Source organism: Saccopteryx bilineata, chromosome 10 (assembly GCF_036850765.1).
Source record: "Saccopteryx bilineata isolate mSacBil1 chromosome 10, mSacBil1_pri_phased_curated, whole genome shotgun sequence".
Taxonomy (NCBI): domain Eukaryota; kingdom Metazoa; phylum Chordata; class Mammalia; order Chiroptera; family Emballonuridae; genus Saccopteryx; species Saccopteryx bilineata.
This window is the reverse complement of record NC_089499.1, coordinates 9,341,628-9,368,053: the sequence shown is the minus strand read 5'-3', so window position 1 is coordinate 9,368,053 and position 26,426 is coordinate 9,341,628. Positions and strand designations below refer to the sequence as shown.

General features: G+C 51.6%; 1 protein-coding gene across 2 annotated transcripts in view; it reads left to right on the top strand.

The window, feature by feature from the left end:
• The window catches only part of LIMD1 (LIM domain containing 1), a 57,073-nt gene that overhangs the window by 24,964 nt on the left and 5,683 nt on the right, over positions 1-26,426 (top strand). For both annotated transcript variants that reach the window (XM_066244340.1, XM_066244339.1), the window contains 6 exons: positions 5,115-5,216; positions 21,102-21,169; positions 23,245-23,307; positions 25,018-25,148; positions 25,730-25,781; positions 26,246-26,314. In XM_066244340.1, coding sequence (XP_066100437.1) covers positions 5,115-5,216; positions 21,102-21,169; positions 23,245-23,307; positions 25,018-25,148; positions 25,730-25,781; positions 26,246-26,314 — 485 coding nt within the window. The remainder of the gene's footprint in view (positions 1-5,114; positions 5,217-21,101; positions 21,170-23,244; positions 23,308-25,017; positions 25,149-25,729; positions 25,782-26,245; positions 26,315-26,426) is intronic.

Here is a 26,426-nt window from a genome sequence, read left to right as displayed (position 1 = left end):
TCAAACCAGATGAGCCTGCGCTCAAGCTGGCGACCTTGGGGTCTCAAACCTGGGTCCTTCCGCATCCCAGTCCAACGCTCTATCCACTGCACCACCGCCTGGTCAGGCCCACCATTGCATTTGAATCGTGCAGATGGCCGTGTAGTGGGTTTCTGTTTTTACCTTTTTGATGAGGGCATACTAAGTGCACTTTGTCAGTGGCTGGGGCGTTCAGAGATGAATAAGACTGAATCTCTGTAAAAGGTACTTACCTTGGGGGGGGGGTGGCCATGAGAACCCCAGGTACGGGGTGGGGACGGGAGAGGACGGCTGCGTGTGGAGCTACATAGGAAGTGATTCAGCTCAACAGCTCTTCACTGAACACTTGCCCAGGCCACAGCCCAGGTGTGGCCCCCGTCCTGCAGGTGCAGTTTGCTAGCGGAGGCACGCAGATGCCCAGGAGACCTGGGACCTGCCGCAGCACGGCAGGTGCCTCTCCAGTGGCACACACGCCAAGGCCATCGCTTTCACGTCCCCACGCTCCCAGACATCGGACACCCCAGAGGCCCCACCAGGCCCAGCCTGCTTCAGTGACCAGTCTTCCGTGTCCCAGCAGCCGCTGCCGTCTCCTCTGGTCTCTAGACGGGTGGGCCTGCTGAAAGAGCCCTGCAGGGGAGTGGCCACGACAGGACCCCGCCGTCTTCACCTCAGCTTCCCTGCGGACTGTCACAGCTCCCAGCCTGTGCAGAACTGAGGGCTTCCCGACTTAAGAGCAGCCTACGTTGTAGATGAAATTCTTAGAGAAAAAGAAACGCTGATGCCTCTGAATTCCTTGACATTTTCCATTTCATAGCGATGGGGGCACTCTATGAACTTCACTGCTTGCTCGGTACAGAAATACCGGCTCCCAGTAGTCTCAGCCTACATGCATGCACACACCACACTCGCACACACACGTGCACCCACATACACACCGGCCTTTCATAGTGATTAAAGAGAAGGTGGAAGGGAAGGGCCTTGGAACTTTCTGCGGTGTTGGGAATGCTCTCTGTCTTGACTTGAGTTTGTGTTACAGGAGGCATTTGCCAAAACCCATTGGTTGGTAGACTTATCATTTGTGTATTTGACTATTTGTGAACTTTATCTTGAGAAAAATAATGGTAAGGAAATAGTGAACTCTAGTTTTTTGTTTTGTTTTGTTTTGTTTTTTTTGTATTTTTCTGAAGCTGGAAACGGGGAGAGACAGTCAGACAGACTCCCGCATGCGCCCAACCGGGATCCACCCGGCACGCCCACCAGGGGCGACACTCTGCCCACCAGGGGGCGATGCTCTGCCCCTCCGGGGCGTTGCTCTGCCGTGACCAGAGCCACTCCAGCGCCTGGGGCAGAGGCCAAGGAGCCATCCCCAGCGCCCGGGCCATCTTTGCTCCAATGGAGCCTTGGCTGCAGGAGGGGAAGAGAGAGACAGAGAGGAAGGAGGGGGTGGGGGGTGGGGGTGGAGAAGCAAATGAGCGCTTCTCCTATGTGCCCTGGCCGGGAATCGAACCCGGGTCCCCCGCACACCAGGCCGACGCTCTACCGCTGAGCCAACCGGCCAGGGCCTGCAGCTTACTTTGAAATGCATCAAAAGTAAGATGGATTATTGGATTGGTTGATATTAACAGTGATAGAATTAGGGTGGTGTGGTGTGTGTGTGTGTGTGTGTGTGTGTGTGGTGTGTGTGGTCCCTGTGTGATTCTTTCAACTTTTCTGCATTGTGTTCTACAAACTGTGCTCTCTAGAGTTTTCCATGAGCTGATCGCCCCAAGAGCTGGTTTCCTGGGGTCCCATACAGTTCCTACACAGATGGCTCACCTGCTTCCTTGAGGAGTTTGGTGGAGCGGCTGGAGACCCCTGGGCTCCGTGTGTTCTCTGTGGACCTGTTGTGGTTGGCGCGAGTGCATTTCACGAAGCATGTGTTGGCTTGGACTTCCCCTGAAGATGGTGGTTTATCAGCCTGCGGCGACAGGAACTCTGAAGCACAAGGCTTTCAACTCGGGGGGCAGAAGGAAGGGGATTTTCAGCCTGAGCCCCTGATGACCAAGTATGAGAGCTGGTTACCTGCTAGGTGCTGGGAGAGCTCTGTTCCTATATGTGTGTGTATATAGAATTGGTTTTTCAAAAATTTTAACATTATACTATGTATTTAAACATATTCAAACTTTTTTTGACTTTTTTTGAGACGACTTTTTTTTTTTTAGCAATAAAGCAATGCCTGCTCTTATAAGAATTACTTTTATTTATTATTGATTTTAAAGGGGGGGAGGAAGAGAGAGAGGAAGAGGGAGAGAGATACAGAAACATTGATTTCTTGTTCCACTTATTTATTTATTCATTCACTGATTGATTCTTTTTTTTTTTTTTTTTTATTTTTCTGAAGCTGGAAATGGGGGGAGACAGACAGACTCCCACATGTGCCCGACCAGGATCCACCCGGCATGCCCACCAGGGGCGACGCTCTGCCCACTAGGGGGCGATGCTCTGCCCCTCCGGGGCGTCGCTCTGCCACGACCACTTCAGCGCCTGGGGCAGAGGCCAAGGAGCCATCCCCAGCGCCCGGGCCATCTTTGCTCCAGTGGAGCCTTGGCTGCGGGAGGGGAAGAGAGAGACAGAGAGGAAGGAGGAGGGGAGTGGAGAAGCAAATGGGCGCCTCTCCTATGTGCCCTGGCCTGGAATCGAACCCGGGTCCCCCGCATGCCAGGCCGACGCTCTACCGCTGAGCCAACCAGCCAGGGCCGCACTGATTGATTCTTATATGTCCCCTGACCAAGGATTGAACCCACTGCCTTGGTGCAGTGGGACAACGCTCTAACCAACTGAACTACCTGGCCAGGGCACAAGTCACTGCAAAGAAGTATAAAACCAGCCATAAATTTGCCATAAATTTACAATCTAAAGAAATCCCTCCTTGCATTTTGGTGTGTTTCCCTGAATCTTTTTAAAAGTATCTTGCATTATTTACATAATTGTGATGTTTCTCATTTGACCATAATGGGGGGGGCTTTGTAAGAGGGACTCCAGGGTCCCCTTTCAGTGCCTGGGCTAGGGTAGCACAGCTTCCAGATTGGTCCAGACGGAGAGACTTCTGGCTGATGCACAGGGTGACATCCTGGGGGCCTGGAACGTGTCAGAGCTCACTTTATGCTGACGCTACTTCTTTTGGAGCGCAATGACATTATTATCATCCTTTTTATTTGTGTGCCTGTTTATGCAGCATTTGTCAGTGAAGGGCCCTGTGCTGAGCACTCTTTATGTGCCTCTCACAGTAACCCTGAAAGGGGGCTACCGTCACCCCATTGTATGGATCACAGTAGATGGTGGTGTCAAATTCAAGACCAGGTGTTTCAGTAGACATGTTGTAGTTGAGGCAGATGAACTCGTCAGAACTTTTGGTTTGCAAAGCAGCCTTTACTGCTGTTCCTGCAAACGTGCAAGGCAGTAGGAGACAAACCTCTTTGTCCTCATTAAGAGGTGATGCTCAGAGAACTTACTGGATCATTAACTTGAGCCGTGTGGGAAGTGAGTGGGAGGGAAGCTACAGGTTAGAGCCTGGCTCTTTGGCTTCTGGCTCACCAGAAGTTCAAAAATGTTGCCTCAGAGCCTGAGAGCCGGAGGGGTGGGGGAAGATCCGAAGGACTTGAAGGGACAGAAGGTAGGCGCAGGGTGCCAGGCAGGGGAGCGCATGAGCAAGACTAAGAGCTGAGACCCTAGGGCAGTTCTCAAAGTGTGCGCCCTAGAAGATTTCCAGGTGCGCCCTATGGTATTCCAGAGAAATATGTGCCTGTTGGGGACCAAAAAACCAACAGGGGTTTTGGAGTTTAGATTTTTGGGGGACAGAGGTGTGGGCAATAGGCTGTAAGCTGACAGTCTGCCCAACCCCTCACCTCACTTGCCTGATTAGGTTGTAAAAGGCTGTTAAGCTGTGGTGCTAGATTGTTGACACTACCCCCCATGTTCCCCAGAAAGACTGGAGGCAAGTTTCTTCTATCCTTTGTTTGGTGTAAAGCTAAGATGACATGTATAGTGGGGGTTTTCTGCACTCAACACAATTAAGAGTAAAAAGGGAATTCCTCCATGTATTGAATAGGAAATGAGAGTTTGCCTTTCAAATATATGCCCAAACATTGAAGAAATCGCTAGGACACATCAGGCTCATGTTTCTCATAAACACAAGAATGAAAAAACTTAACACATTTAAGCCAGGACCTGCCGAATTTACTAAATCTTACTAAGAATGCATCTATATATATAAAAAGATAACTTTTTTGTCGTTTTTTAATTTTTTTAACCCCTCTTTTTTATGAATTCTAAAAAGCATAACAAAAAATATAACAAAAATGTTTTTTAATGTCAGATTAACTTTAATTATGTCATATTTATTTCATTTAATTATCATAAAAGCATGCTTGGACTTTTTTTTTTTTTCTTTAATATTTGACTTAATTATTATAACGTATTTCTCAGAAATTTGTATATAGTGAGCCTATAATTACTCGTAGGATTTTAAATGTGCTCCGACTTCAAAATGTTTGAGAACCACTGCCCTAGGGGCTAGGGACTTGCGTTTGGAGTTGAGGGGCCAGGTGATGGGGGGAGGGGGGGAGCACCTGTTTGCAGTCTGACGGACCTGGGGCTGGGGGCTTGATACTTCTGTAAAGAGAGAGGAGAGCAAATCCTCGCTGGTGCTCCCACTGCGAATTAAAGGGAGTCATTCAGCTGAAACGTTGCAACCTGCGTGCTTGGCATATTGTGATCGTGGTGCCGTGTTTTGGGCATTGTCCTCCAGACTGGGAGACTCTGAGAGCTTTGCGCTGACACCGGGGAGGCCGGCCGGCCAGAGTGGAGGCCGGCAGGCGGAGCGGGGGCCCGACGCCCGGCTGGTGGCTGGTCCCTGCGGTTGGAAGCACTGATCCTTGAAAGGCCGGAGGAGGGGAAGAGCGTGAGAGAGAGACATTTCTGAGGAGCGACCCCTGGGATTGGGGACCGGCGTCTTGTGGGCGGGAGTGTCTGGCTTTTTTTTTTTTTGTTCATCTGCTTTTCATGACTCAGTTTCCACTGTGTCCTCCCGACTCACCGGTGTGATCTTGTCTTCGCAGGTGCCTGCGTGAAGTGCAGCAAAGGTGTGTTTGGGGCCGGCCAGGCCTGTCAGGCCATGGGGAACCTCTACCACGACGCCTGCTTCACCTGTGCAGCCTGCAGTAAGTGTGTGGGTGCGAGGTGGGGTGGGGTGTGGGGGGAGGGTCAGGACCGCGGGGGCCGAGAAAGGGAGGGGAGGGAGGAGCATCCATCCTGGGGACACTGGCCCCCAGCCTCCGTGGCCTCCCCTGAAAGGACAGTGCCTTCTAGAGCAGGCTTTCCCACCACCAACGCGGGCGGGGCCCATCACGGTACGGCGACTGATCACAGAGCGTCAGGGCTTGCCTGGGATGGATTGGGCGATCAGTTGAGTGGCTTCAACGTGATCCCTAATAACATCAAGTTTGTCATGCCTCTCAGAGGGCTGCCCATGGTCAGTTCTGTCCCCTGCGGTGGGGGCCGAAAGGTGAGGAATCAGTCAGGTACCCCGTGTGAGGCGGGCCCTGCATGACTCTGCCTCCAGTCTTCAATCTGAAGGCTGATGTATGGTGTGGAGCAGGCGTCCCCAAACTACGGCCCGCGGGCTGCAATGCGGCCCCCTGAGGCCATTTATCCAGCCCCCACTGCACTTCTGGAAGGGGCACCTCTTTCATTGATGGTCAGTGAGAGGACCACTGTATTTGGTAGCCCTCCAATGGTCTGAAGGACAGTGAACTGGCCCCCTGTGTAAAAAGTTTGGAGACCCCTGTGTGTGGGTGTGTACACGGATGCCCGTGTGTGTGCACTGCGCACAAGTGGCAGCGCCTACCAGCACACATGCCCGTGGGCACCTTTGTGACTGCCTGGTGACGAAAGTAGCAAATTGGGGGACCAGGCCTGTGCTCAGCTCGGCAGACTTCTCACAGACTCGATGGTGACCACGGTGGAAGGTTCTAACCCCTTTCTGGGCGTTTGCCGAGTCTGACCAAGTCACGAATTGTGCTTGTTTTATGCTCTCTACCAAAGATCAGTTTTGAGGAGCATTTTTGGAAAATGTCCCTCTGCTGTTCTCCAATTCTATACCAAGGCCGGCAGTTGTCAGGTGAGAGGAGACACCACGACAAAGCCAGAGGGTTGGGGAGGAAGGGGTCCTACCATCTGGCCCGGTGGTTCTCCATCCCGGCTGCTCGTGAGAATCAGCGGGGGGTCATCAGAGCCAGTGATGCCCAGCCCCGCCGGGGGTCACCGGAGCCAGCGATGCCCAGCCCCGCTGGGGGTCATCAGAGCCAGCGATGGCGAGTCGACGACACCCGGCCCCGCCGGGGGTCACCAGAGCCGGCGACGTGCGGCCCCGCCGGGGGTCACCAGAGCCGCGACGCCCGGCCCCGCCGGGGGTCACCAGAGCCGGCGATGCCCGGCCCTGTCCTCACTGGCGTTTTCCATAACACATGTGCCTGAGGGTTACAGTTTGTGTGTTGATCGTTATTCACCTTAGTAGGGAAACCTGTGAAAGACTGAAATGGGCCAGCAGTCTCCGGAGCGCCCTGTGCGGAAACGCCATTGTCTGGCTGACGGTTCTCAGACGCCTGGGCCTTGCCTTGTCCCTGCGCCTCATCACGGCCTGCAGGTGGCACAGTCCCGACGGCAGCATACGTGTTTCTCGTCTGAGACAGTGCAAACACAGTGTGTGTGTGTGGGTGGGGGGGGTTGACTGTCGCCCTGTGGGGATTGACCACTATTGATTGGTCTCACGTCTTTAGCAAGTCTGTGTCTTTGTTCCTGGTGGCCGCACACACGTGAGGTTCTCTGCAGCCTCCTTCTGTAACATCTCGCTGGCTCCCTCATTACCGATGAGTTCAGTTAAATCTCTGCCACATGTTCCTGTTTTACCTGGATAAGAGTTCTGGTCATACCTTCTTTTAAAAATTGTCTTTGACTTTAGGCTCCTGCTAATCAATTTCTCAATATTTGCTCCATTTCCCGGGAAAAAAAAAAAAAAAAGAGAGAAAAAAGTAGAATCTGTTTGTCTTCCGGGCAATTATTTTAACAAAGAGAGTTGTTGGGGGAAACATTGGGAGTGAGCCAGTCGGTCCCTCCTGCCGCTGCGTGACCAGCTAGCAGCTCCTCAGCAGCTGAGCACTTCGTATTAGGATGGGCACAGAGGCTGGAGGAAGGCAACGGCTTCGGCTCTGTGCTTGGTCCAGCCCTCAAGTGCTCTGTGGTCTGGTCTCCATCACTGCTTCCTACTAACTCATCAAGTCAAACTGAATTTCTCTTCTCCACAGCCACGTCTCCCTAGAATCTCCTCTCTCTACTCACTCTATACATTTAAATTCTGACCAGCCTTTAGGGCCCAGCTCGAAAGCTGCCTCATCCAGGAAGCCTTCCCGGTTCTCCTAGGAGAAGGAACCATTTCTCCTGAGTGTGTCATGCCCCTGCTTTCTCTCTGGGTTCTCATCTAGACTGTGACCCACACTCTCTGTGACTCTGGTGCCAGCAATCCAGGCTCCAGAGCAGAGCTGCTGACGGCAGGGAGACGGGGACTCCCTCAGAAAGCGAGCTCGAGCCTCCTGTGTGCCCTGAGGCCCGGCCTGCACCACTGTCCTTTTGTGTATAAATACCCAGCTTCCTGTCTTCTCGGAGGGAGTGGCCACAGCCCCCAGCATTGTCTGAGCAGCTTCTGGTGGACACTAGAAGTGTGTGCCTGTCTGAGTGACCATTGCTGCCCTGTAACTGCTCGCAGCAGGAGGCCCAGGGCGATCTTGGCCCGGCTCTGCGGTTCTCAGGAGTGTCTGTGACCCCGGCATGGGGGGGATGGCACCGCGGGGGCCAGGCTCATGCAGTCCCACCCCTCGTCCTTGGGGGAAGAGGAAATGGGGGCGCGGAGACGGGAAGAAAGTTTCTCAGGATGGAAAACCTAGCATGGAGCTGACACCAGGATCCGAGGCTACAAATCTGGATTAGCCTTGTACGTCCTTGTCTCCCTGATTGGTTAGTGTGCGTGCTTGTGAGTGTGCACATGTGTGTCTGTATTTTCCTGTTTCACTTATGAAAATAATCTGGCTTAAAACACTCTAGAGATACATTTCTGTAACTGCGCGCGCACACATACACGCGTGAGTACACACTCACTTCTCAGATTGTATCGATAATTTATTAAAACAAAACTCTGGGCCTGACCTGTGGTTGGAGAAGTGGTTTCGTGGCAGTGACAGGCACCCAGGAGAGGGTTAGGAAGATGCACTGACAGCCTCCCATCCTCCTGGGTTCTGGGTGGGACCGGGTGTTCCCTCCGAGGTCTGCCCGTCCCTCTGGGGTGGGTGTGTGCACTCCAGGGCACCCCGGGGGGGCTCCGCACTGCTGACAAGAAGCAACTATGCGTCCAGCTCTGTTTAGTTGCAAGAACAGCGTGACAGTCACCAAGACAACTTTGGAGGCAGAGGCTGTTGTGTTATTGTAACACAGGTGTTCTCAGTTGAATTTTCCCTTCTAGGCTTTGTCCAAATTTATTCAAATTTGTCCATAAATTTTTCAAAGTTTTTAGAATTGTTATCATAGCGAGTAAAGGTGTCGTATATGTTCTGATCTACTCTTTTCTCATAAACTCACCCGGGCCTCTGCCGTCTTCACAATGATCATTTGAACCGTTACTTGGTAACGAGCGGCAGCGGCGTCCCAGTGCTTGTGGCATCAGCGCGTCCCCAGCCTGTCGGTGGCCGCCCACAGCCCCGGCGAGTGTCCCTGTGCACGCATTCTTACCCCTCTGCTGAATTGTGTCCTTGGTGTTTGTTCCCAGAAGTAGCTTCAGGGTGCCGTGTGTGGGCGTTTCTGTGGTTTGTTCAAGTTCCTTCCCTCTTGACATGCTCCTTGAGCAGCATGTGTTTGGTTGCCATGGAGATGTGTGCTGTGGGTATCTCCCCCAACAGGCGCTGCCTACGCAAGTGGCCGTGCCCCCAACCGGACTCTCGGCACACCGAGGAGCGGAGGGGAGGGTCAGTAGGGAGGGGGGGCATGGGGGCATGGCCGTGGCTGGCAGCCACCGGGCGTCAAGTGGCCTGTCTGAGGGGACGCTGGCGCCCATCTGCGGCTTCAGAGGGGTGGATGAGGAGGGAAAAGTGTGCTGGACTTGTGGGGTCAAGTGGCGTTCCCGTCGGCACCTTCTGGAAATGACTTTGAGGGACAAGGAAGGCGAGGCTCTGTGTCCTCACTCCAAGGCAGCTGCAGGTCCAGAAAAATAAGATTTTGTTCATTTTGTAAAGATGAACCTAACTCCATCCTGGAGCTGGGGGAACCTGTTTCCCATGTCACGGCTTGTTCGTGACGCTGTCGGTGTTGTGTGAGGTGGAAGGTGATGGGCTAGATAAGAGAGTCCAGTGCTTTCCTCCCCTGGGGCTCATGGAACCTGGGGGTGCCCAGGTCCTGGCAGTGGGGATTGGGGGGCAGGCGGTCCGGGGTGATGGAAATTGTGCCTAGTGCCATCCTGCACTCAGAGGAAGGCCACCCAGGGCCAGATAGGGGACAGTGCTGTGATGTGCAAGCCAAGGCCAGAACTGGTGACTTTCAGTTTCCCAGGTGGGGGTAACCGGTGACCTGTCAGCCCTGCCTGAGGGGAAAAACAACAGCAAAATTAAGAAGGCATGTCATTGGCCTGACCCATGGTGGCGCAGTGGATAAAGCGTCGACCTGGAATGCTGATGTCGCCGGTTCAAAACCCTGGGCTTGCTTGGGAAAAGCACATATGGGAGTTGATGCTTCCTGCTTCTCCCCCTGTTCTCTCTCTCTCTCTCTCTCTCTCTCTAATAAAAATGAATAAATAAAATCTAAAAAAAAAAAAAAAAAAAAAGAAGGCATGTCATTGCTCATTTCACCTTCCGAAAGCCAAACATCCATGCCTGTGTAGAATTGTGAATGGATTTTCTAGTGCAATCTCACACGTTTAGACCCAGTGTGTGTGTGGGGGTGGGGGTGGGGGTGTGTCTGTCTAAGGGACAGACTCCCTGGATCTGAAACAATAGAGTGCCATTCCATTCCACCAGGTAAATGCAGCAAGTAGGGAAGAGGCCAGCGTGTGCGGCAGAGGTTCTGGCGAACCAGTCCGTGTCCGAGACTCACCCTCTGGGCAGCTGTGAAGTGCAGGGGGCTTCCGGTTGGCTACTTTGTTCTTCTTACCAAGTCTCAGTCCCACCTCTGAAGCCCTGTGTACCTTGATCGTTGACTTTGGAAATGCTCAGTCTGCAAGAGTGGAGCCTGAATTAGGGAAGTCTTCCTTAATTCATGGCAGGTTTTCTCAAAACAGTCATCACCATATTTATAAATATAGTAAGGCCTCCCTTAATGTCATCGATCCGTTCTAAGACTCGAAGCAAAATGAGGTATAGCTAAATCAGTTTCACCATCGGCTAGTTGACAGAAACGAGGGTGAAGTTCCCAAGACACCTCCTCAACGTTGCAGCGAAGTGACGTTATATAAACTGCATCATCATTTATAGGGGAGCTTTCTAGCTCACTGCCAGCCTGACCCCACACCGACCCCCCGCCCGCGGAAGCTCCCTGAACCCTGTAACAATCCCGTGAGTTCGGCATTGTCGTCACCCTCATTTTACAGATGAGCAGACCGTGGTTTGGGGAGTTCAGTGATTGGCTACGTGGCGGTTAAGTACAGTGGTCTGCACTCGAGCCCAGGACTGTGTGGACTGACAGCCCTTGCTGTCAGCCAGTCTCTGTATACACACACACACTCTCTCGGTACCTTTAGCTGAGAGAGAATGTGTGCTGCAGACAGGGACTGGGTCTGGATACGGGGTCTTGCCCCGATGTCTCAGGTCCAGCTGCAGACAGGGGACTGTCTGATAACAAAGTCTGGGTTTTCAGATGCTCCCCGATGGTGAATGCAGAAATACTGCCGGGGACCCGGAGGAGGGGGACCTAGAACTCCATAGCGGCTGCACCCGTAGTAGAGAAATGGGTTAAGGACTTTGATCAGAAATCTCTTCCGTCTTAAGGCCTTTGATCCCTGAATTTCTGGGCCGCAGAGTCATCCCAATGTTTCCCGTCGTATTCAGTATTTATCTACGAGCCAAATGAGTCAGCTGGATCTAAGGAAGAAGCTGAAGATCAAGAATGTGAGTCAAGAAGAGCAGGCAGATCCTAAAGGAAATCAGTGGGCGAAGGAGAAATCAGGAAACAACCAGACAGACCGCTGGGCTAAGGGCCGTGCGGGTCAGCAGAGAGCAGAGGGCAGCTTCTCCTTGGCGTGCTATCAAAGGCTCTCCCTGGTCCGGCTCTAGCGAAGAGTTCTGCTGGGCGTCCTGGAATTGGGACTGGACTTGGTTTCTTCGGGCTGACTTTGTGGACTCAACCAGAGGCCACGGAGTTCCTGACATAGAAGAACATGATATTCTTTGTGCTGGTGACACATTGACCGAGTTGGGTTTTTGAACTTTATTGTACCGGTAACTCCAGTGTAACTACGGCATCAGTTGCCACACCTACGTTCCAAGCACACGCTTGGTTTTGGGTAGAAGTCTGCTTTCCTTTCCTTCAGTAATCCCAGAGCGGGGGTGAGAACCGGTTGGACCCAATGTGTCACCTGTTCCCCCACCTCTCAGAGGAGAATGGAGAGTATACCACTATGCCAGGGGGCACTACACCCTAATTAGCACGAAGGTGTTCCACTGGGTGCTTCATCTGAGAGCCAGAATCCTGGACTTAGGGACGGAGATCTCTTCTGGAGGTCTGGACTTTATTCTGACATCATAGACACTGCTTGGGTCTCCTTGGCTCTCTTAAATGTTCTATCTCTCTTAAATTTCTGTCCCAACTCTGGTCCTATGATGGTTAATTTTATGTGTCAGTTTGAGGAGCCATGGGGTACCCAGACACCTGATCAAACATTATTCTAGGTGTATCTCTCTGTGAGGATGTTTCTAGATGAGATTAACAGTTGGGGCATTGAACCTGACCAGGTGGTGGCTCAATGGATAGTGTCGACCAGGGATGCTATGGTCCCTGGTTTGAAATCCTGGGGTCGCCAGCTTGAGCACAGGCTCCATGGCTTGAGCATGGGTGCGCCAGCTTGAGCACAGGGTCACTGGCTTAACTGCAGGATCTTCAACATGATCCCAAGGTCACTCACTGGCTTGGACCCAAAGGTCACTGGCTTGAAGCCCAAGGTCGCTGACTTGAGCACCGGATCATCAACATCTTCCCACGATCACTCACTGGCTTGCGCCCAAGGGTCACTGGCTTGCACCCAAGGGTCACTGGCTTGAAGCCCAAAGTCACTGGCTTGAGCAAGAGGTCACTGGCTCAGTTTGAGCCCTCCAGTAAAGGCACGTATGAGAAGCAATCAGTGAACAACTAAAGTGAAGCAACAATGGGTTGATGCTTCTCATCTCTCTCCTCCTTTTCTGTCCCTTCCTGTCTCTCTCAAATTAAAAAAAAAAAAAAATATATATATATATATATATATATATATATATTGGTAGACTGAATAAAGCAGATTGCCCTTCCAAATGGATGGCTCTCATCCTTCCAGTTGAAGACCTGAATACCACAGAATGGTTCACCCTCCCACGAGGGAGGAGATTGGACCTGGGACATCTGTTGTTTTCCTGCCTTTATACTAGAACGACACCATCAGCTCTCGTGGGCTTCCAGCTTGCTGACTGCCGATCTTGGGACCTGTGATCCTCTATAATTATGTGAGCCAATAAACCCATCTGTGTACACACACACACACACACACACACACACTCTGTTAGTTCTGTTCCCTGGAGAACCCTGACTAATACAGGCCCTTTCATCTTCCTTCTCCTTTACTTTCCCTTCCCTCCTCACTTCCTCTCTCTCTCGTGTTTCCTCACCGACTATTGCTTTTACTCCCCCAGTTTCCATCGGGGCCTCTGGGCCTCTGGTGCCGGTTGTAACGTCAGCCAGCATCCATGGAGCAGCTGCCCTGTCTCCTCACGGCTCCCCCCCTTCGCCTCCCAGCCACACTCATCTACACAAGAAGAAGTGGAGTCTCAGAGAGGCTGCACAGCTGGTACATGGGGCACTGGGGTCCCAACTCAGTAGTTCTCGGTGGCCTGCCACGTGTGTTCCTGCCATCGCGCCCACGGTCCTCACCCTTTACTGTGCGTTGGCCACAGTCACGAGGGGCCTTTTGGAGTGCAGATGCCTGGCTGCACCTGCAGAGATCCTGACCCCCGAAGTCTAGAGAGCAGAGCCCAGGTGCGTGCATCTTGGTGAGCGTTCCAGGGGCCCGACGCGGCCTGGGAACGTGGCCGTGACCTGCAGCCGCCTCTCCGCCCAGTGCCCCGTACCTGCGTTTCGCCTGCAGGCCTCTGGCTGCTTCTCTGAACTCCAGACTCACAGGAGTCCATACGGCAGCCAACGCCCCATGTGGCTGTGAAGCACTTGAAGTGTGGGCAGTGTGACCGAATAGTTGACATTTTAACTTTATCTCGCTTTAATTAAAGTTTCAATTGAAATAGCCACATGTGCCGAGTGCCTGCTGTGTTGGACAGTTGCAGTAAAGTCTCTGTTTCTAAACCCGAGTTCACGTATTTATGAGAAATAATCAGTGAAGTTGATTATTTTTAGTGTTTTATATATCGCAAAGGTAATATAGTCGCATTGTAAGATACATATAGGGGAGAAGAAAGTCTCTCAGAAATCCATACCAGAACGAAAGGACTACTTTCACAATTTCTTCTTTCTGTAGTATACATATCTGCTGCTGGTAAATTCTTTCAGATTTTGAATGTCTGAGTTCATCTTTATTTCACCTTTGATTCGAAAAGGTATTTTTTGCTGGGTTATAGAATTCTAGGTTGATAGTTCTTTTCTTTTAATTTATTTTTCAAACTATAAGAGAAAGTTTAGAAAGTCACAGAGGTAGGAGTGAGCCGTAGAAGAAACAGGCTCAGGGAACAAGTCAGAGACAGAAGGAGGGCTCTGGAAGGTCAGGAGAGAGAGGCAGGAAAAGGTGCCTGGGGCCAGGGCTGGGGAAAGACGTGGGCGTGCTCCCTACAGAGAGCTCCTCTTAATTTAAATGGTGTTGTTCCACTATTTTTTTTTTTTTTTTTTTGAGAGTGGGAGGGAGAGACAGACAGACAGGAAGGGAAGGAGATGAGAAGCATCAACATGTAGTTGCCTGATTTTAGTTGTCCATTGATTGTTTCTCATACGTGCCTTGAGAAGGGGTGGGGGCTCCAGCCTATCCAGTGACCCCTTGCTCGAGCCAGTGACCTTGGACTCAAGCCAGCAACCTTGGGCTTCAAGCCAGCGACCGTGGACTCAAGCCAGCGACCGTGGAGTCATGTCTCTGATCCCATGCTCAAGCCAATGAGTCTGCACTCAAACTGGCGACCTCGGGGTTTCGAACCTGGGTCCTCAGCATCTCAGGCTCACGCTCTATCCACTGCACCACCACCCTGTCAGGCAAACCTCACATTTTTACTTTTGAGGGAGATATTTGGGAAATTAAAATTTGTGGTGAGGTCTTACAGGTAAGGATCGATTACTTTTCCAGAGTAGATGTGTCACTTCCATTTCTAGAGAAGGAGAATGGGGAATGTGGCCAGTTGGTGCAGTGGTCAGATGAGATGCTGACTGTGACACCCTCCGCGGCTGGCGTCTGTCACATCAGCCTTGCTAGCTTTCAGCTGCAGGCGCCCCGAAGGCAGAGATAAAATATTCATTCGCTGTGTCTATGGGAAGTGGCTTTTCCAGGGCCTTCTTAATGAGTCTGTACATTTGTTAGTCAATATTTTATAAACTCAAAGAGCAACTTTGGTGACTGTTCTCTAAAGCTCGGGAAAACACTGCTGTGCTTCGGGCATGCGTATGGCTAGCTGTTTCCTGGGGCAGGGAACTCCTCTGCCCAGAGCGGGATGATTCTTCCGAAACTGGGATCTTCAAGATGTCACGCTGTCGCGCCCTCTCCCTCCACTGGCGTTGTGTTTGAGGCTGCGTTTTCAGGGGTGGGCGAGGTCTCAGCACCTTTGTTTGACCGAGATGGATCTCATCAAGTGGCAATGCTAGGGCAGAGCCCGGCCTCGGTGGTTCTCCGAGCGCGGTCCCTGGGCCCGTACCCGCGGCGCCGCCTGGGAGAGGCAGATAGCTCCTCAGCCTCCCAGACCTGCCGAGTCAGAATCTCTGGGGCTGGGACCCCGAAATCTGTGTTTTCACAGACCCGCCAGCTGGCTGGGAAGTATGCTGAGGTTTGAGAACCGCTGGCCTCAGACTTTGGTGCTCAGCCCTCTACCGTTCCACTGTGTCCTCGGTCTCTGAGCACTGGTGCCATGGCTGGCTCCTTGGTGTCCCCGCCATCATGCATGTGCTGCTCTTAGGGAGTAAGGACAGGGAGACTTGTCCCCACTCGACTCCCATGACGTTTGATTGGGAAGGGTAAGAAATCCACCTTCTTCCGCCTGGTTTGAGAGAGATTTCTTCTGGGACAAAAAGAGATAGTGTGTATGTGTGGCAGGAAGTGGTGACTTTGACCTGGGTGTCAATCCTAGTTCTGCTACCTGGTTTCATCCAATAGGCAAAGGGGCCTGGCTGATGTGTAGGCGTTGCGCACAGCGACAAGTGGATTGAACTGCCCGAAGTGCGGGTCACGTTATTGCAGGATTTAGGAAGTGACCGCGGCCAGCCTCTTCTACCGGCCAGCCTGCAGCTCTCCGTGGGCTGTTCCGCGCCAACCCGTCCTGGTCCTGGCTGTGGGGCCACCTAGTGGTGGTCGGCTGTCCTCGCTTATATGGCCGTGAGGACGGCCTGGGTCCCGCTCTCGAAAGGAACTCTCAGGACAGTGGCTGTGATTCCAGGAGTTTCCGGGTTAGTTAGCGTCTGTTTCATGGGGCAGATCTGCAGTGATCACTTTCCCTCTGCCGCCCTGCTCCTCAAGACGCGGTTGCTTGCTGTTTTTCTTGCTGACGGCACCTTCCCACCGTCGTGCCTATGGGAGAAGCTAGGAGCCCGTCACCAGTCATTTTATTCCCATGTGTGTGCCACTGCAAGAGATTTTTACAGAATCGTCAAGATAATTAAGTGAGATATAATGTAGGCAAAGTGCCCAGTAAATAGAAAGTGCTTCGGAAATGGAAATTTCCCTTCTCCATTCCCTGGTAGGAGGAAACTGGATTCCACATACCGGTGTGCACTCAACACGGGGGTGGGGGGTGTCTCATGGCACTGTGGGACAAGCATGCACTCGGAGTCACACCGGCCTGGGTCCCCGCCCTGCCCTGCCCTGCCCTGCCCACTCACTCCTGGGCCAGCCTCTCTGAGCCTGAAACTTTACCAAATGCAGATGATAGCGTTTAACTCGTGAGTATTGTGTTTTATATGAAGGGAAAAGGAAAACCCAGAGAGCTGGGAGCAGTGCTGGGCTGCCATCTCCAGTGATTCCAAAGAAGAGCCCACTCCCGCCTCCTGGCTGCTCCGTGACGTTGGCATGGGGTGGACTTCCTTTCTGCCTCCCTGTCTGCCTCCCTGAAACCCAGAGAGGTGCCAGGGAGTGATGTGCGGACTTCTCTGTAAGAGGCATGTGGTGGGACAGGGACAGAAAGGGGTGCTAATGATGCAGTAACGTGGGACAGTGTTTTTAAACGTTTAAAAAATATATATATATTTTTTAATAAACGGAAGTTTAAATGCAGTACTTGAAACATTGAAGGTAATCAACAGATGTTAGCTTCTTTTGTTCCATTGAAAAATACAAACTAAAAAATTTGGATGTGGGATTGGGTGTCTAAACTGAAGTAGAAACTGGAGTTTGCATCCTCCAGCGCGGACCAAGGTCCCACCCTCTTGGGTCTGTGGGAGGAGTCCTCAATGTTTTTTTTGGGGGGGGTTGGAATAAAGGAAAAGCAGATGTACCCTCTAAGCCCCTTCCCTGGCCTCTGGACATGGGACTTTTTCCCTGGGGACAGGAAGCGAGAAGGATTATTTAGCCAGCTTGGCAATTTTTTAAATGATGAAATTTAAAAGTTTGTTATTAAAAGTTTGAGGAGGTATAGGAAAGTATAAAGAAGCAAAGAAATGTGAACACCCCCCTAACCCCTGTCACACCCCTCACCTCCTGTGATGCCCACGTGTAAATCTAATTCAGAGGCGCTGTCAGTCTTGGGCACATTTCTTTTTTCTAGTCATTTTTCTTTGAATTTCTTCTTTGCATAGTTGAAGCTCACAATTTTTAAATCTTTTATTTTTCGTATTATTACATCAGGGTTTTCTTTTAAGAATTAAAAATGTACTTTTTAGATTACAAATACATAATTCTGGAACATTTTAATGGAGAAATGTATGAAGCAAAAAGTGAAAATTCCTCTCATATCCTCTCCTAGCATTCCTAATATTACAAAAAAAATTTTCAAATATTGAAATGGATAAAGTAGTAAATGAAACTTCCCTTTAATACAACCTATTGGTACTACATAATATTATGTAGGTTTTTAAAAAAATGTATAAAATAGAAAGTGGAGTTTTCCTATAATACCATCTACCAGTAGTGACCACTATTGGTGTGAGTGTGCAGTCCTCCAGGTGTTTGCTTTTGCCTGTCGGGAGTCTGTGTGTGCACATGTGTGTGTGCGAGTGTGAGTTACTAAAATGGAATTGTAGTATCAATACAGTTGTCCAGCTGGCTTTTACCACTTCCCGCCGTATTTTGAGTGTCTTTCTATAGTATAAGCATTTGCCAGTATTACTGAAACACTTACTTGAATGGTATTTTAAATGACTGTATAATATTCCAACATTTAAATATGCTCTGTTTTATGCAGTCATTTCTCTAAGGCTGCCAGTTTAGACCTAAGTAAATATTTATTCACATTTCAGATTCTTTCCCTACGCTAAGTCCCGCACTGCCCTGCTGAGTCAGAGATAAACATTTTTAAAAGTTTCTTTTCCAAACAGAGTTCATCATTTTACACTACTCAGTAGCTTACAGAAATATGCAGCGACTGCAATCACAGATGACTGTCATCACTTAAAAAAAATTTTTGTTGTTGTTGATATCGTAAGTGAGAAAGCTCTTGTTTAATCTGTGTTCCTTAAGAATACGAGATGGTTCAAAGCTCTGGCAAGTTTAATGATCCTCCTTGATGATTTTTTGGAACAGAAGAAATCTGCCTTCTATTAAAACAAAAAATTAATTCCCAGCTTAGATTCCTTGGAACTTCCTGGGCCCGTTCTTAGGCCCAGAGCTGGGTGTCTGCCCCATTGGGCCAGAAGCCTCACCTGTCTAGGAAGTCCTGTGCGGGTTTTTAAGCAGCCTCCTGACTCCCTCTAGTGGCCTCTCCAGCAGGTGCAGCCTCACCTCCTTTCTCAACATCCCTGTGGGAAAATCCTAGAATGGAGGAAGTAAAGTAATTAAAATGAACGTCCATGGCTGCTAGGGGGTTCTGTTAGTGAACCTTGAAATCACTTAGTTGTAAGCACTCATGTTGTTACCTTAGGTTAGCAGCGTCAGGAAATATTTGTGAAGGTTCTACAAGGTAGAACCTTGTAGAAGTGAGGGTAACTAACTTTCAGGGAAGGACAGGAAAAAAAGTTTGGAGCACTAAAGACTTGTAGCCTTCTAACATATGTTCCACTGCAGTTTTTATACTCTTCACTCCATTACAATTTGTGGTGGGATTGAACATCTTTTAAAATGGTTAGAGGCTCTGGCCAGTCAGCTCAGTGGTAGAGTGTCGGCCCAGCATGTGGAAGTCCCAGGTTTGATTCCCAGTCAGAGCACACAGGAGAAGCGACCATCTGCTTCTGCACACCCCCCCCCCTCTTTTCTCTCTTTCTTCTCCTCCCGCAGCCATGGCTTGAATGGTTTGAGCAAGTTGGCCCCAGGCGCTGAGGATGGCACCATGGCCTTGCCTCAAGGGCTAAAATAGCTCGGTTGCTGAGCAACAGAGCAGTGGTTCCAGATGGGCAGAGCATCACCTATTAGGGGGCTTACTGGGTGGATCCCGGTTGGGGCACAAGCAGGAGTCTGTCTCCCCCCCCCCCCCCCGCTTCTCACTTAATAATAAATAAATAAATAAATAAATAAATAAATAAAACGGTTAGGATTTAACAGGTTTTCTCTTCTTTGCACTCTCCCTTCCTATCCTTTGCCCATTTTTCCATTGGGTTACTTGTCTTTGTCTTATCAGTCGTTGGTGTGTTTTTATGTTTTTTGTTACTAGTACCTTGTTACATGGGTTGCAGGCATCTTCCGATCCCTGGTCTTGCCTTTTATTTCTTCAACTTGGCATTTATTGTCCTCGGTCAGACCGCTGGCAAACCCTCCTACTGTCTAAGCTGAAATTACGTTATATCCTCAAGGAGTGTAGCATATATTCAGAGTATCCAAAAGTCTACAGGAACCAATCAGAGGGTTGGGGAGACACTGAGACAAGAGTCAGTCTGGCAGCAACAAGCACTGCACAAAGGAGGGTCTACCCAGGCCAGGAGAAGGACGGGGCCTTCCTGAGAGGTGGTTGTACAGAATCAGAAGAGTGGATGGTCAGCCTGCGAGTCTACGTCCCTAACCTCCAGCTCGGTTCCAGCCTCCCAGCCTGCATGTCACGCTCACCTGGCCAGGGGGCGCTCTTCTGCCTCCTCTGTCTGCTGGCTCTCTCCACGGGGCCTCCGGTCCACCGGCCTCACCCTCTTTCTCTGTCTTCCTGCTGAGAAGCAGTTTTTCAACAGTTTTGTCTGTCAAAGTTTGTGTTTGTTGTTTTATGTCAAACAAGTTTAGATTTTTATCATGTCATGTTTATCAGTCTTTACTTGTATAACATGTGCTTTTTATGTCTTACCTAAGAAATCCTTTTCCATGCCAACGTCAGAGACAGTTGCCGGTAGTTTGTTTGTTTTTTAATCTCACAAAGTTCAAATTTTTTAATCCCATCGTTTCTTGCGATCTATCTTTTGTAGTTAAATTTGCTTCCTTTTCTGTGGCTTTTCCTCTGCGTGGTGACTTTTAGGGTCCTCGCCGAGGTCCAGCAAGTCCACGCTGACAGTCTCTGCTCTGTCGCCCTGTGCTCTGCCTGCTCTGGGGACACTCAGTGGGTTTCTTTGTGTCTCTAGCACGGTTAGTATTTGTAACATTGGTGACTTCGGTTTCATGTGTGGACCCTGGCTCCAGGGGTTGGTGACTTCGGTCTCATGTGTGGACCCTGGCTCCAGGGGTTGGTGACTTCGGTTTCATGTTGTGACCCTGGCTCCAGGGGGTTGGCTCCACTAGTGTTCAGAATCCCTTCAGTTTCTGAAATCCCCATGGAGTCTGCTGGGTATGTTTTGCGCCTGGCATTGGAAATATGCCCGGAGCTGGGCATCCTGCTGAGGTACGGGCCCAGGCTCTCCCGCGGGGGTGCTCCTGCTTACCTTGAGCACGTGGCCCATTGTGGGTTGATTTTTTTCCATACGGGATCAAAGGAAATGATTATCTGAGTTATCCTTGTCAGTGTCTGGCTTTGTGGAGACTAAAGCTATAGCTAAGGAGTCAGGGTGCTTTGAGTTCTTCCCGCGCCTGCTCTCCCCATTTAGATCACACGAAAACAAGAAAAATCAGTATTCTTCCAACCATGGGTATTTTCTATAGTTCCGATTAAAAAAATGTCTGAAAATAAGAAGAAAAAAAAAAAAGACTCGACCAATTCATAGGACCGTCCTGATTGGCTGTCACCAGCGTCCCCTGGAGAACCCGTCAAAGGGGATGGTCCCAAACACCTGCGGGAAAGAGCAGGCTCACAAGAGACTGTTGCCGGCCACCCTGTCACCACGTCTCGCTGGCTTCCCGGCCAGATGTCTCAGCCAGCCCTCCGCTGTCCCACCGGGCAGCACCCCCTCAGGGGCCACCTCCTAGCCTCAGCCTGCCCACTGCCAAGGGCCGCCAGCAGCTTTCAGTAACCAGAAACTTGGCGACCGTTGGCATGTCTTGCGTGTTTATTCCGGCCCGGAGAGAGCCTGCCCGCCTCCCCTCTCCGTCTGCTGCGCAGTCACATGTCCTTCTCACCTCGCCTTGTGTCTTTCCGCAGGCCGGAAGCTGAGAGGAAAGGCCTTTTATTTCGTCAATGGCAAGGTGTTCTGTGAGGAAGACTTCCTGGTGAGTGTCCTAACTGGGGTCGGGCCGGGAGAGGAGGGTGGTCTCCTCCCCCCCCCGCCCTCCGCGGTCCCAGCCTCGGTGGGAGGCTGCGCCCCTGCTCCAGATGGGGGTCCTGCCTCTCCTTCTGCGGGGACCGTGTTCCCGAGGCAAAGGGAAAGCCACAGAGCTTTGTGCTGTGAAAGGACTTGAGGGTCCCTTGGCCCGTCCTCCTGTTGCTCCGCCATTTCTGCTTACTCCGCTGCCCACCCCCAGAAAACCTTCGGACTGAGGCGGGCCTTCCTTCCCCCTCGCTCTGCCTGCTCGCCAGGGGATGCAGCCTCGCCCATGCCCGGACAGCCCACCTGTGTGCCAGTGACCCCCAGTTCCGACCTCCAACCCAGGCAGCACCCCTGAGGCCGGCAGCAGGACAGTCCCCGGGCTGTCCCCCGACTCCTCCCACTGCACATGCCTAGAACAGAGACGTCACCTGGCCTTGGGTCCTACATCTCAGAACTGTGTCCTAGTTTCCTCCTTGTCCCCTCCTCCTTCCTGTCTGCCCCAGAATGCAGCCAAGCACTGAGCCTTCTGCCACCATGTCCTCCTTGGGCCTGCTTAGCTCTCGATGTCAGCATGGCCCCGCCGGGCCGGCCCGATGACCTCCACACTCTGCCTGTCCACCTCGCCTGCCCGGCCCCACGTCCCCCGGGCTCGGAGCATGCTCGGAACGCCCTCGGGAAAGGGAGCTGGACTGAGCCTGTGTGTCAGGGCTGAGGAATGCGAGGCCCAGAGGTGGCCGGGCCGCTTCCTTGTGCAGGTGCGGATGGATTCACCGTGGCTCGTGTTGGACAGCACAGACGAGCAAACCCACACTGCCTTAAGCGAGAAGGAAGTTCATTCTAGCGATGCCCTCAGAAGTTACTTTCTCTTCGGTTTCTGGCCCCACCTCTCACTGTGTTAGCCTCAGTCTCGGGCACTGTGTGATGGCCAGATGGTGGCAGCCCTTCTGAGTGCAGGTCCTGCTTTCAGAAGCCTGGGAGGACAGCTTCTGGAGTCACCCTGGCTCTTGTTCGGCCACGTGGCTATCCCTGGGCAAAGTTATTGGTGCTGGAGGAATGCGAGGCTCCGATTGGCCAGGCCTGAGTCGGTGCCCCACCTGGGATCCCAGCCTGGAGCCAGCCCCACAGGAATTGTGGGGGAAGGACTAGGTCCCAAGTGAAAATAAAGAACTGCTGTTATTCCTAGAATGAGAGAAGGTGCCAGGCAGCAGAAACCCCCACTACTGGTGAAGATTTGCAGAAAGTTTCCCTTTTTCTTTTTTCTACCTTCCTTTCCATTACACCCCCCCCCCCCAGCTATATTTGCAGTCTCTACACTCTGTCTTCCAGTCTATAGCATCTGGTCAGTTCTGAAGGGAGTTCCCCACTTCTTTCAAGACTCCAGGTGTGTGTGTGTGTGTGTGTGTGTGTGTGTGTGTGTGTGTGTGTGTGTTGGTAAGGGTAAGGTAGGTAATACTTATCACATTTCTTTGAAACCAGTTGTAGAAGGCATTGGCTTTTTAACCAGAAACTGACTTGAATTTGAATCCTGTCCTTACACCTTAGATGCTTTGTGACCTTTAGAAGGTCACGTGGCCTCTCTGAGCCTCCCTTTTGAGAAATGGTACAGCGTACACGTTGCAGAGTTGTTAGAAAGACTGGAGTGGTCTCAAGCTCGTGCACGCATCGTAATCCTCTGAAGGGCTTGTGAAGACAGATTCCTCAGTCCCACCCACTGGGTTTCCAAGTTAGTGGGTCTGGGCTGAATCCTAAGAATTTGCATTTCTTCAAGTTCACTCCTCTTTTACAAGGACCTGATCACACTAAAGCCTGTCTGGCACGTCATGGGCACCCAGATGTACTTATTGTTAGGGCAAACGGTATTAGTATTTGTAATGGCTTTTGTGGCGGAGAACATTCCAGGATCCATCACACAGCTGTGTTGTCCTCGGGGACATGACGAATTCCTGAGAACTTCCTTGTTATCCTTGCCACTGGCAGGAAAGTGGCTGGAGTCACCTGCCTTGTCCGGGTTTGACTTTCTTTTCCCTTCCTCTGCAGTACTCTGGCTTCCAGCAGTCTGCTGACAGGTGTTTTCTCTGTGGCCATCTGATCATGGACATGGTGAGTGGGGTTAGCCGAACAAGACAAGAGCGCGTGAGAGGGGGAAGCACTCAGAGAAAAAAAGAAATTGACCATGGAGAACAATGTTTCCTAGCTTGAATTGTGGTTGCAGCTGGTTTTATTAGAAGCAGATCTTTGCAGTACAGCTGTAGTAGAACCCGCATTGTTGGCTCCTGCCGGGACTGGCATCCTGCAGCCATCACCGTGTTGGTTGTGTTTCTGATGGTCCTCTCTGCCCCGGGCTGTCCGGATTGCTCTGGCCTCCGTCTGATTTTCTGTGATCCCTGGGGCATCCCAGGTGAGATGCAGGTGGGTGTCCCAATCAGTGAAGATGCTTTCGGGGCACGTTACTGAAAAACCCAGGCTCGTGTTAACTCAAACCAGTGGTTCTCCGCCTTTGGCGTGCTCAGAATCAGTTTATTAAAACAGCCACGGCTGGGCCGTCAGAGCCATTGATGCAGGAGATCTGGGGTGAGGCCCCGAGAATGTGCATTTTGAACCAAGTTTCCAGGAGTTGCTGGTGCCGCAGGTCCAGGGACTGTGCTGTGAGAACCACTGACTTCATAGGAAACATGCACCTTCCAGGAGGTTGAGAGGTGGCCAGTTCCAAGGTGGCTACTCCCTGATGTCACTGTCACCGAGGACGTTCCTTCTGGTGCCTTTCTCCCCTCCCCTCGCGTCTCAGCTCTGTCCTGGTTTCAGGGTGGCCTCTTACAGTTCCAGGTATCACATCCAGTTCAAATGACACTGAGAGGAAGAAGGTTTGTGGGGCTTTCCCTTCACTGTGTTTTAAAAAAGCAACAACAAAGAGGCTTTGCTTGCAATTGGATTTGAGATAATCTTGGGCTGAGTCACCAGCCGCTGGATTATGATGCTGCAGAGTCAAAGCCGCCTCGAGGGAGCTAAGAAGTTTTCTCCGAGCTCTGCATTTTCACGGGGCGTTTCCTTTGACCTTTCCACCACTCGCTGCTTCCCAAATCTGATGGATCTTCTTTTTGTGGCCCTGCCTTGCATCATTTCCTGCAAAGAACTGTAACGCTATTGATAGATAGCCATTTAAACTCCCTATTAAACTTGGAGTTTTTAATGTGAAAGGCAGAAACCGCGGGCCAAACCAAAAACATGAGGCCAATGTGTTCCAAAAGAGAAGTTCATTTTAAAAACGCCTGGGTGCAAGCAGGCTGAGAACAGCAAAGGGTGTCAGCCCCAAGGGAGGGGTGGGACGAGTTGTATGGATTCAGGGTTGTATGGACTCAGAGGGCCTTGGCAAGGGCAGCTGCAAGATCGCTTCTTCTGTTTGTGGTTGGGAGTGGTGCCACAGTCCCTCAAAATTGTCTGCACCCTAATCCAGCCGTCCCTTATCAGCATCCAGCTCCCAGGGAGGTCTGAGCTGGATTACGGAGTGGGCAAGTCCTTCTTCTTCCTTCAGGCCTGCGTTCTTCTTAAGAAAGGTGGTGGCTGAGTAGCCGTTTTATCTATCACAATGAATTCAGGAGAAGGACCCTGTTTGGCCTCCTCTTGTTTATACATGTGACTGAATTAGCTTTCCTGCCTGCTCACCTGTTGACCTTGAGTCAGCGAAACTCCGGGGTGAGGGTGCCTCGTACGGCGAGATTGTTCACATGGCCCCGCCACCCTAAGTCCTCCCTTCCCCCGTCCCTTCCTCCCCATCATCCTGCTGAGTCCCAGCCTCGTTCTTTGTGTCCCCAGATCCTGCAGGCCCTGGGGAAGTCCTACCACCCTGGCTGTTTCCGCTGTGTCATCTGTAACGAGTGCTTGGATGGGGTGCCCTTCACCGTGGACTCAGAGAACAAGATCTACTGTGTGCGAGATTACCACAAGTAAGGAGGGCCGGGAGCCGCACTGTGTAAGCCGCGCAAAGCCACAGACAGACACCTGCTGCGGCGTGTTGCAGACAGCTGGTCCTGGTTGCCCACAGTTCAGCAAAGGCTTAATGGTTTGAGGGGCGTCGGGAGCTCAAGTGGATGCCTGTGCAGAGAGGAACTGATTAAAAGAATTATGTTTACTGAAAAAACAACAAACAAAACAGATCAAACCCACCTGGCCCTGTGGCTCCGGCGTTGCCTAACTTCCGAAGGCACCGACTCCACTGGCCTGCAGCAGCCCCAGTGTGCCTGGGCCTGCCTGGCATCAGGAGGGGAGTGAGCGGGCGGTCAGTCTCTATCCCGAGGGGAGTGAGAGGGGCCAGATGTGCTTGTTACTGCTGAGGAATGGTCTCGAAGCTTTGCTGAAGCAAGTCAGGGAGAGTGAGCCAGGCTCTCTCTATACGAGGGCTGGGAGCGGTGGGGCCAGGCCGTGAGGAAGGCTCTGGGCAGGCCCCAGGGGCAAGTCTCCCCACACCTCGGGGCCTGGCCCTCCAGAAACACAGGCTGCGGTTCACTGTTTCTTTGCTTCTCCCCAGGGTGTTGGCCCCCAAGTGTGCAGCCTGCGGCCTTGCCATCCTTCCTCCTGAGGTAAGGCGCGCCTTCAGACCCGGCCTCCCAGGACACGGAATTTCTCCCTGGGGTTATTTCCAGGGTCGGTGTTCTGTCTGCAGTGTCCTCGCTGGGAAAAGCCCCTTTCTCCTTAGCTGGCTTCCCCAGCCCAGGGCCCTTCTTGTGCCCTGTCTGTCCCAACAACCAGGGCAAACTCTCTGACTTAATGCTAACTCCTAGGTCAAAGATGAGCAGGTGAGCAAAATCACGTAGGTGGTTTTTCTGATGTTGACTTTGCTAGCCCAGAAGGTAGGACTGCTTTCCCTCTACTTGTTCCCATAGGTAACTGTGTCTTTTTTCCCACTAGCATTAGTATCCACCCCTGATTCCTGTTCTTCTAAGGTCGCCTGCTTGTTTCTCAGAATATGCCCCTCCACATCCCCATGACCTGTGGAGCCCTGTGGACCCCTCAACTGGCTTCTTGTTGTGTTTTCTTGGCCCAGGGCTCAGATGAGACCATCCGTGTCGTGTCCATGGACAGAGACTACCATGTGGAGTGTTACCACTGTGAGGTAGGCCCCTCCCTGCCTGGGCCCCCAAAACTTGGTTAGCAGTCCAAGAGAAAAGTGTCCCAGTCAACTGGCAGGACTGTGGCTGGGCCAGTCATCAAGGCGGGGGCGGGGG